The 12,259-nt window shown below is 37.7% G+C and overlaps 1 protein-coding gene across 2 annotated transcripts in view; it reads right to left on the bottom strand.

Moving 5' to 3' along the window:
• Nucleotides 1-5,105: 5,105 nt before the first annotated feature.
• LOC133276360 (guanine nucleotide-binding protein G(t) subunit alpha-3-like) overlaps nucleotides 5,106-12,259 on the bottom strand; it is a 48,367-nt gene continuing 41,213 nt past the window's right edge. For both annotated transcript variants that reach the window (XM_061467081.1, XM_061467082.1), the window contains exons 5-8: nucleotides 10,642-10,770; nucleotides 7,340-7,469; nucleotides 6,979-7,132; nucleotides 5,106-5,640 (exon numbers count right to left, since the gene is read on the bottom strand). In XM_061467081.1, the coding sequence (XP_061323065.1) occupies nucleotides 5,450-5,640; nucleotides 6,979-7,132; nucleotides 7,340-7,469; nucleotides 10,642-10,770 (604 nt within the window). In that variant the 3' untranslated portion in view covers nucleotides 5,106-5,449. The remainder of the gene's footprint in view (nucleotides 5,641-6,978; nucleotides 7,133-7,339; nucleotides 7,470-10,641; nucleotides 10,771-12,259) is intronic.

Genomic DNA, 12,259 nt, shown 5'->3' with positions numbered 1-12,259 from the left:
TTGCTTTCTGCCTCCTACTGCTTCACCATCCATCTGTTGGATCTGTACCAGCAGTCAGAACCACATGACTTGCACTACAGGATGAAATGACTTTAAATGGCAACGTGGCACTAGTACAGCATTAACATCTCAGCAGCAGACAGTGTGAGATTAATGTCACAATTAGCAAGTGGATGTTTGATATCTCAACATCAGGGATTCATTGGACTTGTAAATCTGCAGGGGCTCAGTTGGGTGCTTGGTTGTTACAGATAGGGATAATGTAAACAAGCATTTACTAGGGCCTGGTGGAAACAGAAGGTTTCTGCTTGCATGAACTTTTTGAGAGGTAAAAACCTTGTTACAATATAAACATTGAGGTATATGTATATAAACATCGTTTTATGGAAGCAAATTTAATAAACTTACTTAAATTCAGTAAACAGAAGTTAAAAGCAACATATAAAATACTGAAAGGGGAAAGCAGCAGCCCTTTTATACTCATGAGCTCAGAGATGATAAGCCTAAACTAATATTGTGGGCAGAATTCCTCACTGTTCCTGTCAACCTAAGAAATATATAGACAAGAACAGTGAAATACTGAGCACTATCACCTGCGCAGACCCTGACCATAGGCCCTATCGCATACATAATCTAAAGCCACAAAGCCCCTGCAGGGTCTAACCCTTCATGATGGGGGGACTACTGCTCTCTGCTGGTGCAGTCAGACGTTGCTTGAAAGCACATCAACTATGGGAAAATGAATATTGCTGACTAGAGCTACTCAGAGAATGGGCATTCACCATCAGGGAAGAATCTGAGAATTTCAACATTTGTCTGTCGTTTTGTTTTTAACAGATACTGGTCGTTCTTCACACAAGAAGAGAGAAATAGTTGGGACCTATCAAAATATTTTATTTCAACAAAACTGTTTAGGCTCAGCCTTGAAGATTTTCATTTATAACATGTAAAAATGGGTGTTATTTTGTCTGAAAATGCTCCTGTCCTTCATTTAATTCCCTTTTCTTTGGGCATGGACACCTTCACCTTGTTTCTCTAACTCCTTTTCTGTGAAGCTCCAAAATTGTTAAACAAGTGTTTTCTGTGCCCCATCCGGCTTTTCAGAGAGAGACTTATTTAGAATGTCAGATTAATTCTAATTTGAAAAACACTGGCTGTAAATGAGCTTTAAAGTAAATGATTGTTTATTCCAAAGAAGAGGTGCAATGGTAGTTTATTAAGACCTACCTGTCATTTTAGTTTCATGTGAGATCTACTTATGGTCTTTAACTAATGTTTTCTTTTTTTTTTCTTAATGGAAGAAACCCTGTTTTTTTCTAGCTTCTTTATTCTAAGCACTGAATTAAAGCACCTTAGACTAAACAAGACATTATCCAAAAGCATCATTATTGATCCCACGTAAAATAAAGACAAAAAAAGAGAGAAGAAAATGTGACACTCACAAATGCATAAAAATTTAGTGGAAATTCTCACCAAGCCAATCTACAAGCTAATTGCTAATTGCTGTTCTATCGCCAATACAAAATAAAGTGAGCATCAATTTTAAGCAGAACTCCTAAACAAGGTTTGTATTGGCTTTTTGGTAATAGCACAATAAGGGAAAAAAAAAGTTGTCATATCAAAGTAAACACAGGGAAAAAATATCTCCTGTAGTACATCATGTTATTGATGTTAAGCAGAACAATCCAGTAGCTTCTAATTCATGGTGAGCTCTGATCAAAACTCAGTGGCATGACGCGATACACCTGTACGTACAGACAGTATAGCTCACAAACTACGTAACAATCTATTTTACAGGGGAAAAGAAACGCTTAAGGGAGACATTAAGGTTTCCTTTCTATAAATCTTTATTTGTAATGTGAATGAGCATCATGTCCCTTTAAGCTGCAGCTCTTTAGCACAGCTTCAATCAATGCACAGAACTTGTAAAAGTATCATCAGCTCTACTATGTTCTTTCCCTCATAAATCGAACAGAGTTATCAGTCCATCTCATTCCTCTCTGTGACAGCCTGCTATCACAAAACCAGCCACTGAACAGTGCTGCTAGGTAGCAATTTGTAGTTTTGTGTCTTTTGAGCAAGATCCCATAGGAATGCATCTCCTGGCTATATAATGTCATTTCACAGCTGCTTGCTCCTACACAGACAGGATTTACACCCATGGATAAACGCAGTTAGTGGATTTGGTCAATGCATGTTCAGCACATAAATGCCCTTGAATCTTAGGTCTCAGGGGATCCTCCTATGTGCTTCTTCAGGATTTATATTTTGTTTTTAATGGATAAAAAGATAAGAGGCTTTCACAATGCTCATCATGCTGTGATTTATATGTCATCCTATGTTTTTAAAATGTTACAGAAAGGGGCTATATTTATGGCAGGTTTTCTACAATGTTATAGAAAGTGGGTTTAGGACATGCAATGTATCTTACAGGTAGACATCATAAGGAGGGTATATTACCTTTTCTGAGTGTCTTGTGACCTTCATTGACACTAATAAGATTTACATGTCCCAGTGGGTGAAATAATGGACTGCAGAGTCTTTAATTTAATTTATTAGAATGAGTGGCTGACTCAGAGTTGAGAAGGAGCATGACCCTTCCACATCAGTCGTTTGCTCTGAGCACCAATGTAGAAAAACTCCTTGTACTCACCAGGGAGAGAAATATTCCTTGGGTGTTTCTTGAGTGGCCTTTCTAGCCATTTTGGCCCCAGTGCAGAGGCTTTACAGCACAGTTTAAGCAGTTTCAGTTGCTTAAATGGTTCTTTCCAATGCATGATGTTTTTCTAAATCAGGCCCTTGGGAAATGTTTCATCTTCAAAGATAAAGCAGCGCAAAAGTAAGTACGTTGCAGGATTACTTGTTTCCTTCCCTAAGACTTTGCTTATCGTCAGTTCTCGAGGGTAGAGTTAAGGCATGTTTTGCCCCTCTTATGATAAAGGAGCAAGTTGCTCAGAGAAGTTGTGGATACCCGAACTCTGAGACCAGGATTCAAGGCCAGGTTGGATGGAGCTCTGAACAATCTGACCAAGTGGAAGGTGTCCCTGCCCATATCAGGAAGGGTTGAATTAGCTGATCTTTAAAGGTCCCTTCCAACCCAAACCATTCTATGACTCTATGATCCTTAATGTCTCTGAATGCTTCCTGGTATAGATGCAGGAAAACGTATAGGAATGCATTAAAAGAAAACATTTAGTGAAAAGAGAAGAGGAAGTAGCTGAAAGAAATCTAGAAAAGGGAACTCTAGAATGCTTATAGAGATATCTAAATGCTGAAGCATTCCATCCCATATAAGACCTCATGAATCTTTCACTTGTAACATCTGAATTTCAGGAAAGGTGAAAGTAGTCAAGGTCTACCCTATTTCTTGAAATTGCAGGTATCATAATATTAGTAATCAATCAGACATAAAAAAAAAAAGCCTTAGTGTTCTTGCCTATATAGAAGCCCTCTTAGCAGTGTTTCAGGTTGATACACAGTGTTTCATGCCCTCTATCTAACAGAGGGACACACCATCAGTACAAGCTCAACGCATGAACAGAATGATCTCACACAGCCCATTGAACTGGATTTGCAGTGCTATAGGAAGTAAAGCCAGCACTCTGCAAGGTTTTGGATGCCAGTTTCAAAATAAAGATGGGTCATTCAAACATTCATGGACTATCAAAACCATATGTACAATGTTGTAACGATGTGCAAACTAAAACCAACTTAATTGCAGTTGGCAGCTGCCAGCTTTTGAACATTCCTTCCTGTTGAAGAGTTTGCAAAGTAAGCAAAAGCAATAGTGGTCTTTGTGATAAATCTGTTCCTTTCTCTTGTGCTTCCTGGAAGAATCCATACCCACAATAAATGCCAGAAAAAACCTTGTGAAATGCAATTTACAGAATCGGAATTGTAGTTCTTGAAATGAGAAGCTCAGAGAGTTACAGAGAGGTGTGATATCAAACATAGCAAATCTTTTGTCATCTTATCCCACTGGAATGTGTACATTTCTGGAGTAGAAGGGCAGCAATGAGATTGCCATTTTGATACCACTACTACACCAGAGTATTTATATATGCCACACATACTGTTCTTAAGCATCTTGTTACAGGTAAAAGAGGGACCACTTCTTGTACAAGAAGCCAAAATTTTACTGTTTATGTAATTTAAAGATTTGACTGTATAACCAAAATACAGAAAACAGTTGATGTTAGTTAGTTTAAATGCAGTTTAAATACCAGATAAAAAAAATATATATAATCAACAATATTATAATTAAAAGTTGTAATAAAACCTCCCTCCAAGTCTCTAATGCATTTTCTCTGGTGCTACTTTTACCTCTCCACTGCTCCTCCAGCTGTTAATGCTGATGGTTTTTGTCTTAGAGAGAGATGTGACAGCAAGTTGTCCTCCTGAGATACTTGGTGGGAGAAATATAACATTCATGGTAGGGTTTTAGTCTCCTCTTTGCTGGGAGGATCATGATGTTGCTGTTGATGGCTGCTTCCCCCTTTCTCTAGGAGCCATTTGGGCCCAACAATGTGTTTTTGCCATGAGGACTGGTGGGTTTATACCTGCTCTGCCTGGTAGAAATCACTGTTGCAGTCATAGGGCACTGGAGAAGCTGTCCAGTAAGAAGGCTGCTAATTATTGCCAAAATAAAAAAAAAGTATTATATTTATTTGTTAAAAAATAATGTTTCAACTTGCCTTTATGGCCTGTGCAGGAAATGACAGTTACTATGACATGTTTTTCCCTTAGGGATTCAAGGTAACTTGCCTACATCTTACTGTGTTTTCTCCAAACTGGGTAACACCCTTTGACAGCTTTACCCATGCGCAGATTTTATGTACATGTTCCTCAGCTCTTCTAACAAAACAGTATGATTAAACATTCAGATTTGCACTGCTTTTTGTTGTACACCAGTTAAGTCGGGGGGGGGATGCCTTTGTTGAATTAATGGTATTTAATTTTTAGTTGTGTATGTAACGTGAAAACAAAAGAGTACTGAATGGAAATGATGCATTGATACTGTTTAATGCTATAGCTCTCTTAAGGTTTCAAACGTAAATAAAAGTAATGTTTCTAGTAATGTTTCTTTTATATATTATCTTTCTTCTCCCATCACTAGAAAATACAGGATACTGAAGTGTCTACCATTTCCTGAGAAGTGCTGATTACTTAAAGATCATATTGGTTAACATACAAATTTCCCTTTGATGCCGGCAGGATTTATCAGTGGCTGGGACCTCTGTGGAGCAGAAACATTTTTTCAATTTTCTGAGATACAGAAAGTCAGTGTTGATTGCAATGATCAGGCTATACCCAAGGCTTCAACTGACAGCTAACAAAAGCTTAATTGATATTGTTTCCTCCCTAGAATGTTTTATTTCAGTCAGCACACAGGATGAAGAAAGGAAAATGGACTGAGATGAAGGTAGGCTATAAGCAAGGGAATTAATGGCTAGTAAAGCCCACAGTCTTTCAGATTTTCTTTGATTATTATGTCTGTGACTGCATCAAACACAAACTTGACATTTTGGGTGTCCGTGGCACATGTCATGTGAGAATATATCTCTTTATCTTCTTTCCTTATGTTCAGGTCTAGAAATTGTTTCTTGATGTAATTTCCAGCATCTTCAAATGTATTTAGTCCTAGTGGAGAGAATAGTAAAAGAAAGAGAAAACACATTTTGATTGGAATTTCCTCACAGCTGCTAGGAAACAAGAATTCTTTTTTCTGATGTTTTTCTTTTTTCTTTCCCTCTCTTTTCTTTATTAATTTTTCCTAAAGAGAATTAACTTCATACAGTAACTATAAAAATTTAGTATTTAAACTGGCCACCTAAATTTAAATATCAATGCCTAACCAGAAGTCCTTATTTCTGAAGTGAAATGCTCCTGAGTCATTCAGTGTGAAACAGTTGAAGACCTTAGAGAGAGAAGAGAAAGTGAGAGAAAAAGAAATAAAAAGGAAAGAGCATAAATTCAAAGGGAATCAGATAGCAGACAAAATTGGTGGAGGTACAAAAATGAAGAGATAAATGAAGGAGAAAGGGAAAAAAATCATGTTTGTATATTCAGTCCCAATTCCCTCATGCAGTTTTTCTGCTTGTTGGTAGCCCTGCTTTACAACAGTAGCAGGTATGGACACTGGTATCACTGCAGGGCTGGAGCAGGCTTTGACTCCTGGTGGCAGGCTGCTGCTGAAAGCCCTTGTTGGATCCCATCCTGCCTGAAGCCTCAGGCAGTGCAAAATGGTGAGCTCCACTGAGTTTAGGACGTAATGTTTGAATGCCTCAGTGAAGCACTGAGGAATTTAGGCTGCTGTGCTGATACGTCCTGAGAAAGGGAGTGAGGGAGCTGGTTTCTGGGAAGTGAGCAGAATCCATCTTCTAATAATATTGCTTTAAGTATGCTTCATTCTGGACACTCCCTGTCCCAAACACATTAGGTCAGTACTAAAATACTGACAGGTTTTGGATTTTCTCTGGCACTTATTGACATGGCTTCATATATTCTCTTACATAATCTGGGAACAGCTGCTGGATTTTGTTTCCAGTAGACACTACTGTGATATACAGAAAGAGGCAGACTTCCTTTATGGAATAGGTTTTCAGAAAAGGAGCAAAAAACTTGGATTCAGTTATGGTTTGAGAGTCATAAGCACCGACTTGTGCTGAAATGTGGGCTAGCTTCAGTTATCTGAAACTTCTAGTTCTTTCAGTTTTCTCTACTGCCAATGGAGAGAAATAAGCATCTCCAAAGAGACAGATGACCCCTTCCTAGGATAAGCATGATGGGTGGGTGAGATGAATTGGATTCTCTGCATGTGACACCTACCATTCTTTTGAGAGAAAGGCCAGGTGCTTAGGTAAGATGCTTAGTATTTAAATGGTTTAATATAGGTGACCTGAATCGAAGTCTAAACCTTTAATGAGTGGCCTACACTCATCATCTGAATGTATTTTCTTCTGAAAATTCCAAACTTACCATCATACTCAGGAAAGCAGATACTCAGATGAACTTTCGCTATTTTCTCTTGAAAGAGGTCTTTTTTGTTTAGAAACAGCACAATGGAAGTGGCTGCAAAGCACTTGTGGTTGCAGATGCTGTTGAACAGCTGAAGACTCTCATGCATTCTGTTCTGTTGAGATGTAAAAGGTAAACATGAGAGACTGACGAATCTCATCCCCATATGTCAGGTTTTACTGTAATGTTCTTTACAGATAAGAACCAATATAGCATAATAGCCTTTAAATGGTTATGAGGGAACAGGAATAGTTCTGATATGCCATCAGAGAGTACATTAAAACTTAGCAGCAAAAATGGTTACTTGTATCTTCTGACTCACCACTTCTTTATCTTCCACCAGAACCATGTCATAGGCACTGAGTGCAGCGCAGAATATGATGCAAGTAACTCCCTCAAAGCAATGAATCCACTTTTTTCTCTCCGATCGTTGTCCACCCACATCAAACATCCTTTGCAGAAAAATAGCATGTGTACAATGTAAAGCACTAACTTGTAAGGACATAGTCATGCTGTTAATATGCAGAGTGCAACTAGAGATGAACTGCAACCAAACACCCAGTTTATTGTCCGTTTCTATTCCAAAAGGTCAAGCAGTACTATATAAAATGTACAGCTTTGTAGTGGACATAAAATGAAACATAATGGCTTAAATACCTGCATATAAGAAATACTTTCAGGTAACACTCCACGCTGAGGAAGTGGGGCTCTGCATAAGAGCTCGGTGAAAGACCTAGCCATTCAAGCAAGGATTTATTCAGGACAGAATTCATGCATCAGACATTGACAAAAAACCCTGAAATCCTCAGTTATTTGTTCATTCTTTTACTTGCAGTGAACTGGCACATTGATCAATAAAACATATATCTGGAAGCTGGTCACAGGTTGCCCCTGGTCTAGATCAATATTAAGTCACCTACTCATTGCCCTAGCATAGTCACTTAGCTAGCTGTATAACCTGCAGTGTGGGGGTCTCTGTTCTGTCAATCTCATTAGTTGCTGTTTAAGCAGCAATTCACAGGAGTGAATCCCTTTGTGTATAGAGAGGAAAATATATGTCTGTCCTCCTCTGCATTATTCCTTCAGTATCTGCCAGAAATTACTATCTTCGTGTAGAGTCATATGAGTTTTTTATGGACTCTTTCTATGGGGTCCAAAGCCAACTGAGTGCACCTAGCTGGGACCTAGTTAGTTACGGCTCAACTGAAGTGGAGCTGTCCTTGATTTGTGGCATGTAACTCTGAAATACAGATTATGGGGGAAAAAACCTTCAAAAGTTAGTCTGCAGTACAGTTTCACAAGCATACAGAATTGTATGAATCTGTATTCATTCCTGCAAGCTTTTAGCATATGGCCCTGTGAATATTCATGATAAGTCAGTTAAAATAGGAGAAGATCAAGTCAAGTCCAGAGGCAATGTTGATGGGCATTTTCTGTTATACTAACCTTAGTTTGCTCCTGTCAGCTCAGAGTTTAACATAAGCGCTTGTAAAGTTGAAGTGCCTCTGTGAGTAGTAGAAGATGTTTATCTGAGATGATCTTCTTCTTTAACTAAAACAGTCTCTATATTTTCCCAGCACTGTTCTTGGAAAACTTAGCTACAGACCTGGGAATAGCTGTATATTCATTTGTCCTAATGGTACATGTAGTGAGACCTAAAGACTAAAATAAAGCTTGCCAGATTTCAAACTGTTCCTAGCATGTAAACGGAAATGACAGCAGGAGATGACCTATGAAGATCAGATTTTCTTTTAAAATTATCTAAGTATGTTTTGAGATCTGTAAATCAAAGCCAACATTAGTGAAATAAATTAAAGAGCACATGAAAGCTAAATTACACTAAACCAGCAAAGTAACCACTAAGAAGACAGCAAATAACAAGAGACGTTATCTGTGCAACAGTAATTCAGTTCTCTGAATTACAGTATTGGGATTTAGACTTTTATTGCACAGATACAAAACGTTTTCTGCCTCATTCAGTTCAGAAGAGGACAAGTGTTTAGTGAATGAGGCATCTGTTCATGTTTTCCTTTTATCCATGGACAGCTTGTGACCCAAAGCCTCAGTTGAGCACATCAACCAAAACTCACTCTGAATGTGGAAGTGTTCCTCTCTTTATGAATGTTTCTATGGTACTTATCAAACTAAGTGCAGAGTCATCAGGACTGCCAGCTGTTTTGTATTGCTCTGGCAAAGCAAAGTAGCAGTAACTGTCTGGTTAGGATGGATTTATAGCCACTCTACATCTCTACAGCAGCTAAAACCCCTCAGACTTTTGTAGTGATTCTACCTCATATTACTAAAGTGCCTAAAACCACCAATGGATTTACTCATATAACACTACTGTGACACATAGCAGAGGGTCTAAACACACTAGGGTTTTTTGTGTTTGTGGTGGCATTAAGAGCTTTCCTCTTGTTTAAAGACACCTGGGTAACTCAAGTCTCAGTTGTGCTGTGTTTCAGTTGGACCTAGACTCTAATACTGATCTAACCTCAGGACTCACAGTGTTCATGTCAGAGGCCTGACATGACTCCAATGATTTCTTTCTGCATCCTGATTTTAGTTCTTACATAAACTATGATTGTAACTGAAGGTGCTCAGATTTCCATTGCACAAAGCTGTCTGGAAATACGTTAATCAGAGAGTAAGAAGATGATGTCTATGACATTGCACAGTAGTGCTTGTGGGTAAGTGCTGAATTTTCAGAGTGATCGGTGTCTTGAGGTGACACGAATTCATTTCTTATTTTGTATATGTAAATTGCATTGTGTCAAACATTTGTGTGGTACCGTAGATGGTTTAGGAAATGTTTAATTGCCACATGAGGGAAAAAAAAACAAGCTAAATGAAAAATGTAAAAGTTATAATCCTGGTGCTTTATACATGTGTCTATCGCTACAGTTATCTTGTCTAGACAGCATTCCAGTAACATGTACCTAAGACTTTAAATTAAGAACTCAGTCCGTAAAGAAAACCATTACAGAACGCTAAACCGTCATAATTTATTCAAATACATTTTCATGTGGAATTAGATGTTTTTAATTGGTTCACCAAGCATAACAAAATCTTGAGTATCTCAAAGTGTCAATTACTTTCAGTCAGATTTCTCATAGACATCACTTTAAAGATTTTTTTTCTAATGCTAATACTGAAATTTCCCATGGGACAGAAATTGTTAATTCTTTTGCCAAATGTAATGCATTCCGGTGTTAAGAGCAGTTATTTCCCTCTCAAAAGAAGAGAGTGAAAGGTGGAGAGTGCATGCAAATTAGTAGTCATCAAATGTTTTGCATGCTGGCAAGGGCATTTAGGTAGGCAAATTTCCTAAATGTCACAAACAATTATTCAAATGGCAGGATACAAATAATGCTTTTTAGACACATACATATGCAAAAATGTCCTCTTAGGACCTGATATTCTGAGATATTTTATAACAGTCCATTATATAATTAAGTTCGGAGTACTGGTACTGGTACTAAAATAGCTTGCTTTTTTGGCTATTGCAAGATATTCAGAGTGGATTCAAAGCTGTCACAATGGGATTACCAATATAGGTCAATACATTTGCAAATACACAAGAAAGATAAAATCACAGAAAACTGTCAAATATGGCTTTCATACCTGAAGTTCAAATCCTTGAAAGAAAACTGAGTCTCTATAATCCCAGTTGTTTTCACTCGGGAGTGCAAAACATCTTGCTCACTAGGCACATAGTCTGGCATTGCTAACCTGTCCAAGTCGTTGAGGTAACTAAGGAGAAAAGAAATTGTGATTGCTGAATTCAAAAGGTGAAATGAAGATCAGAAAAATCACTTAATATTGAGCTGCTTTTAAGTATTTATGTAAATTACACATTTAAATACAGTATATTGTTTTTTATACAACCGAGATCCACAATTCAGAGCCTTTCTTTGCTTTTTTTTTTTTTTTTCCTTTTATATAGAAGTGTAATTTAGTTGTTTATAATAAACATCTTTCTGAGAATTTCAGTTCAGGAAAATCCTTATTTTCCCAGGGATGCTGAAAAACTACCTTGTCAGAATGAGCTTTTGTCCATTTGCTTTCAGCAAGCAGGAACTGCCATCATAGGGGAAGAACCACAAACACTTTTCAGAAGTAGATTGACCAGAAGCAGTCACAGCCTGCTATCAGACCTGTTGTAACAGTATCTTCCTTCCTAAGTGAAAGGGAGGGCATAATATTTTGAAGGAATTCACATTAGAGGGATGTTTTCTCTGCAGATCTATCAGTTTACAAGAGGAAGGTAAGTGATAGTTAAAAAATGTATATTTTTCAATCAAAACCAGAAGCTTCAATGAAGCTGAGGACCCCCTTAGCACTCTCACAACACCCTGGAAAAGAGTAGATTATGAGGTTTCCTTGTCTGGCATACAGAGATAAAGTCTGCCTGAAATGAGAATCCAGACCAGATCTTTAAAACCTATCGGCCTGTCAAGAGACATTTCTCCTGTCTCTTCCAGGGCCATTCAGCTCTCTCAAAATGGCTGGAGAGAGCCTACGAATCCTACTAGCTGGTCTAGGAATCAGCATCAAGAGGTTATGAATTGATAAAAGGAAAAGAAGAGGTGTTGTCTGAGTGGCTTCCTACCTTTTAACTATTAATATTCAAACAAAGAACAAAGCCAAAAGCAAGAATCCACATACAATGGCTGAAGCATTTACAAGCTTTTGGTGTCCCAGTTGACACCTTCCCATTTGACAAACAAAACACAGTCTTGCTAATGTTTATTAGGCTTCACACCTTTTTTTCTTAATTCTCTAACACAATGTCTGCCCAGCATGAAGTTTCTCAGAGCTCATCATCCTTGTCTGCAATATTTAATAGATTTTAGGTTAAAAAAAAAAAAAGTAGAATAATTTTTTTTTTTCTTTTTTAAAATAGACTCTTCCATATGGAGATTTCTGAGTAATACCTGGAAATGGGATTTTCTTCCATTTTAATTTGAATAGACTGGAGCAAGGAGTGCTGCAGCTGATCTGAGTAATCCAATGTTTGCCCATTATTTAAGGCCAGGAAACAATCTGGTTTATTTTAAAAATGCAATATATCTCTGATTCTGTGAATGGGGTCTAAGGCAAACTCATGTCACCTTTGTGGGAAGTCACAAAAGTAATTTTGCAAGTTATAAAACATGTAAGCACTAAAATAAACACTGGAATATAAAATTCACCATAAAGATCTGATAGTTCTTAGTCACAAATACCTGAGCTCAGTTCA

This window comes from Pezoporus flaviventris, unplaced genomic scaffold, assembly GCF_033815535.1.
Source record: "Pezoporus flaviventris isolate CSIRO_AGI_PZ_B2104156 unplaced genomic scaffold, CSIRO_AGI_Pfla_v1 ptg000045l, whole genome shotgun sequence".
Lineage (NCBI taxonomy): Eukaryota > Metazoa > Chordata > Aves > Psittaciformes > Psittacidae > Pezoporus > Pezoporus flaviventris.
Note: the sequence above shows the minus strand (reverse complement) of the source record. Positions and strands in the feature narration are given on the sequence as shown.